The 6308-nt window shown below is 51.4% G+C and overlaps 1 protein-coding gene across 1 annotated transcript in view; it reads right to left on the bottom strand.

The window, feature by feature from the left end:
• Positions 1 to 993: 993 nt before the first annotated feature.
• The window catches only part of ITGAE (integrin subunit alpha E), an 83471-nt gene continuing 78156 nt past the window's right edge, over positions 994 to 6308 (bottom strand). Inside the window, exons 29-32 of the mRNA XM_015406874.1 lie at positions 2940 to 3005; positions 2195 to 2296; positions 2001 to 2096; positions 994 to 1011 (exon numbers count right to left, since the gene is read on the bottom strand). Coding sequence (XP_015262360.1) covers positions 994 to 1011; positions 2001 to 2096; positions 2195 to 2296; positions 2940 to 3005 — 282 coding nt within the window. The remainder of the gene's footprint in view (positions 1012 to 2000; positions 2097 to 2194; positions 2297 to 2939; positions 3006 to 6308) is intronic.

The following is a 6308-nucleotide window of genomic DNA, read 5'->3' as shown; positions in this document are numbered from 1 at the left end:
AAGTGGAGGAGTGGGGAATCAAACCCGGTTCTCCCGGGTTAGAGTCCGCGCACTTAACCACTCTAGGGCATTGCACCATGCTGAGGCCCCTCCCCTCTCCAAACCCCACCCTCTCCTGGATCCACCCCCAAAATCTCCAGGTATTTTCCAACCCAAAGCTGGGAATTCTAATCAGGGCCCTGCGGGACGTTATGCAATTCTGCAGGGTCTGTAAGGCAGAGCTGTTCCGCCAGGCATTTGGTTGAGGACAGTCATGGTTTCCTTTTGGCTGGCACCCTTTCTCATTCCTCCTGCTGTTTACCTCTCTTTTGCCCTCTCCCCCCACCCCCAGCCCACGAAGTAGCCAGCAGTCTGAAATCAGATTTAGTATTCGCCCTCGCTTTTCTTCGAATATGTGTTTCTAATGTTTTAATGATTTTACCCGATTGTGTTTTATAGATACCGTGCATTGCCCAGAGCCCTGCAAAAGTTCTGAAATGTATACAGCTGAAAGAGAATTAAAGGCTTAATGAATGAGGAAAGATTGACGCTTACCTTATAAAGGATAACAATAATCAAAGCCAAGAACAAAATCCCAGCTACAGAGCTTCCAACGAGGACGGGGATATAATCAAAGTCATTCTCTTTTAGCAAGAAAACCATTATCTGTGATTTTTGTTTAAAAAGGTGGGAGTTAATGTCATTTATACATTTGGGGGAATATAAATTCTCAAATCAAAAGTGCTCTACACATGATATCTTCTTGTAATCCTTACAAACCGGTCTTATGAGGTAGGCCAGGCTAAGGCTGAGACAGTCCATTCTCGGCAAAGGGGAAATATGAACCAAAGTGTCCCCCCGCCCCCCCGGTGTGGATCTCAGCTTATTTTCTTAGACGTCTGGCTAAACCAGAACCTGATATTTCACTTACATCTTAACTAGTTTAAATATTATAATTTCCCACACTCCAGGACACAACTGCTTTCCTCTCCTGCCCAATTATGAAAACTGGCTTTAGATTCTCGTATCCAGCTAAAAGTTAAGTAATTTGAATTTATTTCAGAAGAGGAGGAGGAGATTGGATTTATACCCCACCCTTCACTTGGGAGTCTCAGAGCGGCTTGCAAACTTCTATCCCTTCCCCTCCCCACAACAGACACCCTGTGAGACAGGCAGAGAGCTCTGACAGAAACTGCTCTTTCAAGAACAGCTCTGACAGAACTATGGCTTGGCCCAAGGTCATCCAGCAGCTGCAAGTGGGAGTGGGGAATCAAACCAGGTTCTCCCAGATTAGAGTCTGCACACTTAACTACTACACGAAACAGTGGGAGGGATTTGTAGCCAGAACCTCTGCATGTTTCCTGAGAAGCAAATCCCTTCAGGATTAGTGCGTGGACTCTAATATGGGAGAACCGGGTTTGATTCCCCACTCCTCCACTTGCATCTGCTGGATGACCATGGGCAAGCAATAATTATGGCACAGCTGTTCTTGAAAAAGAGCAATTTCTGTCAGAGCTCTCTCAGCCCCACCTCCCTCATAGGGTGTCTGTTGTGGGGAGGGGAAGGGAAAGGAGTTTGTAAACCGCTCTGAGACACCTTTGGGTAGTGAAGGACGGGGTATAAATCCAATCTCTTCTTCTCTTCTCTGACTTAATGAGCACAGCATCGTGCTGTTCAGTCCAATTTGTTAATCGAAATGAATGGGGTAATTAAGTCCTTAATTTGGGCTACATTGTGTTCCTTCTCCTCCTTTAACACTCTTAATCTAAGTCTTTCACTAACACATCAACAATCCTTACAACAATCCTTTGAGGTAGACCAGAATTATCCCTCAGCAGAGCAAAGAGCAGCTAGCCCACTTTTTCTGGTCCCCCCCCCCGTACTCCTGACCCCAATGGGATTTACCTCTTGTTTGGGATGGACCCATACCGAGCAAAAGAGAAACCCCAACCTCACATCCAACTTTGGCTCTACCTTCTCCTCCATAGGAAAAAGAACCCAGAATCCCACCTCTCCCATACCTGTGTTTTATGGAGTCTTTCATTCAAACCCACATAAAGGTCTCTGTTGAAAATTATTTCTCCGGTAACCAGCAAGCCAGTCCTGTTTTTAAGGACCTAGAAAAGGAAGGGGATGATATTAACGACAAATCTATGGCTTGATGTGATTTCCCAGTCTTCAAGCGGGCACAGCTGATCCACAGAGTGGAATATACCTGCAAAGAGTTCGCTGAAGTCAGCTCTGCGGTCACAATAACGTTCTCTTTCTCCGACACGATAGCACAGGTTACAAGTTGGTATTGGACTGTCCCACTGTTCTGAAAAACAAAGGTGGTAAAATGAGATTTCTCAGAAGGGCACACATGCCAGAGAGAGAACATTGAGCACTGTTGGCAGAAACTGGGGCTCACAACAATCAACATATTGCTGTCACAGAGCAAATGTCGAGAAAATGTCAAGCGCAGAACTAATTGCTCCTGTTTAGATTATGGTTAACTGTAGCTTTCCAGCAGATGGACAGGGCATGTTTGACTTGTCTTGGACTAAATTTCTATCCAGTTCTTCTTCCAAGGAGCTCAGGCACATAAGTTTTCCTTTCCTCCATGTTATCTTCACAACGACCCTTTAATAAGGTAAGTGAGGCGGACAGATAGTGACTGACCTAAGATCATCCAGTGTATTTTAAGGCAGAATGAGGATCTGGACTCAGGTTTCCTAGATCAAAATCCAACATTCAGATGAGCACCACTCCTAGTGAGGAGCCAACGCTTGAACCAGACGAAGTGGGCTGTAGTCCATGGAAACTTACACTGGAATAAAAACCTGAGAATCTTTTAAGGTGCTGCAAAGTTTCATTTATTTTGATGTTCTTTTGACTCCCCCATCACTGGACAACACATGAACTGCCATAATTTCACAAAAGAGTTATGTGACACCAGAAAATGCCAGTACCCTTTTTACCTCTGAGCTGGCATGCCCAGAATCTTTCCTTATGAAGTCCCTTGCAGTTCTGCATACTGTGGTTTTCTGGAGGGGAAGGGAGAAGAAAATCAACGATACAGTACTTAAAGCCATAAAATTTCTATTATATATTGATGGCTAAAAGGACATCGACAGGAATACAGGGGAACAGTCCCTCTTCACATACTCCCCAAACCAGAAACAAGATTATGAAAATCTTAAAACAGAGATCAGTCTTGCTGCCCCCATATTATGGGGGGATAGAGGACTTGCCACTAAAAAAGAATGGTTAACAACTCCTCATTTCCCAACCTTTCTTCTAGCCCAGTAATACTATCTGGTGCTGTTGTCTCCATATTGCTTGCAGCACATCCTTGCAGTGTAGCTCATAGAGTTACCAACTCCAGACTGGGAAATTCCTGGAGATTTCAGGAGTGGAGCCTGGGGATGGCAGGGTTTGGGGAGGCACCTCAGCAGGGTATATTGGCATCGAGTCCACCCTCCAAACCTGCCATTTTCTACAGGGGAACTAATATCTGTAGTTTGCAGATCAGTTATCATTCTGGGAGATATCCAGGCCCCACCTGGAGGTTGGCAACCCTTTGTCATGAGAACGCACAAGACTGATTTTGTTATGAAGAAGACTGTCGGGGGGGGGGAGTGGCAGGACTGGACCTGTGAAATAATACAGTGAGTTCTTATAAACACACAACTACCAGAGCCACAGCCTGCCGACCTGACATAGACGGACAATACGGAATCATAGAGTTGGAAGGGACCTCCAGGGTCATCTAGTCCAACCCTCTGCACAATGCACGAAATTCACAGATACCTCCCTCCCATCCCCAGTGACCTCTGCTCTGTACCCAGAAGAGTAACAGCCTTCCGTCCAGATCTGTACTCAATATTATGAATGCAGGCTAGAATTTTTATTTCATAAGAACATAAGACACGCCAATGTTGGATCAGGCCAAAGGCCCATCCAGTCCAACACTCTGTGTCACACAGTGGCCAGAAATACCAGGTGCCATCAGGAGGTCCACCAGTGGGGCCAGGACACTAGGAGCGATCCTCTTGCATGCAGAGTTACAATATCCCAACAGGGGTAGGGGGACATTGCAACCCTCCGGCATGGGGACGTCCGCATTTCGGGGAGGCGGAAGGAGAAGGGCGCACCATTGTCGTCTACAGCTTTTCTTTTAAAGTACCAACTGAGGTATTCAAACTCCATTCGAAACACACTTTTAATCACAAAAGCTATTGCGAAACGAAACAAGAGCTGTAGAACAAAAATACAGTTCGATCTAGGAAGGAGCGCGGGCAAAACGTTGCACTCAGCTGCGCGTGCACCAGCCGGGGCGTTTCCGTTACTTCCAACGAAACCGCCGTTATGTCAAAAACCACACCGGCAGAGAAGCTGAACTTGGTGAAACCGCGCCTTCGAAAACCATCAGAGCCAACGCCTCTATAGCACGCAGCCGCACCCCGCTCTCACCACCCTCGCGGACCGCCCTTCCGCTCCAACCGGAAGTCAGTGGCTGACGCCGCCGCTTTCTTTCATCCTTAACTCTATGACGATGACGCGGAGACGCCACGCCATAGCCCCTCCCTTCGCCGCGATTGGCTGAGCGCGGCGGCCGACTGACAGACCGACGCCGACCGCCCCCGCGCGCCGCCGAGTCCCCTCTCGCCGCCGCTCCCGCCGAGTCTCGCTCAACGACTTGCTTCTCGCGAGAGCCGGGTTTGAAATGGCGGCGGGCGCGCTGGCGGCTCGACGGCGGAGGCGACGGGACCCCCCGGCGAGGCGGGCCCTGCGCGGCTGAAGAGAGGCAGGGCCCGCCCGCGCGGCCCTCCGCTTCCGGCCTGCGCTTCCCTCCCCCTCTTCCTCCGGATGGAGAGGCTCCGGCCGCGGCTGCTGAAGACCTACGCGGGGCAGCGGGGCCTCCGCAGAAAGGCGGCGGACGGACGGGCCGGGCTGAGACTGGTGGGCCCCGCCGCGCCCTGGATCTCGCCCCAGGTCGACCCGCGGCGCTACTTCAGCAGCACCAGCTCCTCGGGGGGCGCCTCCTCGCCCTCCTCCGCCCTCGACGACCCGGACTTCCTGCCTGCCGGCCCGCCGCGCCGCCGCCGCCAGCCCCACAGGAGGGCGGCCCAGGAGAACCGCGCCCCGCCGAAGGGGCGGCGGGCCGAGGACTGCCGCTTGCCCCCCACCCCGCTGTGCAGGAACGTCACCCAGCGCCCCCGGCCCCAGAGAAGGGCCGGCCTTCGGCTGCAGCCGCCCTTGGTGTGCAGCACTCCCCAGCAGCCCCCGGCGACTGGGAAGCGGAGTCCGGCGGGAGAGAGCCCCTCACGGAACAGATTCTCTGTCTCTTGCTGCTGCTGCAGCCCTCGCAGCAAACAGGAAGACCTGAGGGCTGACAGCGGCACACCCCGCGATGTGCTCCGGGAGCTGAGCTTGCTGAACATGGACGGGGATGATGACGTCCAGGCCACCGTGGGCAGTTTGGAGCTCTTCACCCATGAAGATGCTGGGAGCCTGCTGTGCCAGCGCCCGCAGGTGCCAACGCCCCAGTCTGTGCCCTTTGAAAGCCACTGTGCGAGGCCATCTCAGAGCCTCTGTAGCAGGACAGAAGCACCTCTCGAGGGCTGGGGAGGACTTGCCGCGTCACCAGATAATGCTGCGTCTCCTCCAAGTGAGGCCAGCCATCTTCAAGATACAGAACAGGATCATTCCCCAAAGATGTCACCAAAGACCCATGTGACCCTGCTGAGGCCACTGCAGGGAGCTTTCCAGTTGCAAGTCAATGTATGTGATGGAAAGGTTGCCCTTTCTTTGCCAAAGGGGAGAGACACTCTTCATAACAAGAGACAACGGATGTCTGTTCAAGCAGGTACCACGCCATATAAAAGAGGGAGTGATTTAAATGGGGTTGTCTCAGATCAAGCAAGCAGCTTCAACTTGGCTGAAAACAGCCCCCAGCTGCAGCCTGTTGTGATCCTGGACAATCAAGTGGTACCCAACTGGCTGGCTACTAAGTGCTCTGGAAAACGAGCAGTAGGTCTTTTGCAGGAAAAAAAAAATGGCTCGCAGTCAGATCCCCCCTGTGCCATTCCTGGAGTTTCTGACACCTCAAGCAGCAGTCAGGTGGTCCCCACCTGTGGCGAAGGAGCCATTGGGAGAAAAGCTTGTATCAGCGGATTCAGCTCCAAACGCTGGGGTCAACAAGGAAAACGTGGGCAGGCCAGGCGCAAGAAGAACACACGGTGGAAGGAACAGGCCGATGCCTCCCTGATTCAAGATCATCTGAAGTGGAACGAGATGGAAGATAATCTCGCTTTCTCCCCGTTTCTGGATGGCTCCTCGGTAAA

The sequence above is a fragment of the Gekko japonicus genome, unplaced genomic scaffold, assembly GCF_001447785.1.
Source record: "Gekko japonicus isolate JY-2015 unplaced genomic scaffold, Gekko_japonicus_V1.1 scaffold1175, whole genome shotgun sequence".
NCBI classification, from domain to species: domain Eukaryota; kingdom Metazoa; phylum Chordata; class Lepidosauria; order Squamata; family Gekkonidae; genus Gekko; species Gekko japonicus.
Note: the sequence above shows the minus strand (reverse complement) of the source record. Positions and strands in the feature narration are given on the sequence as shown.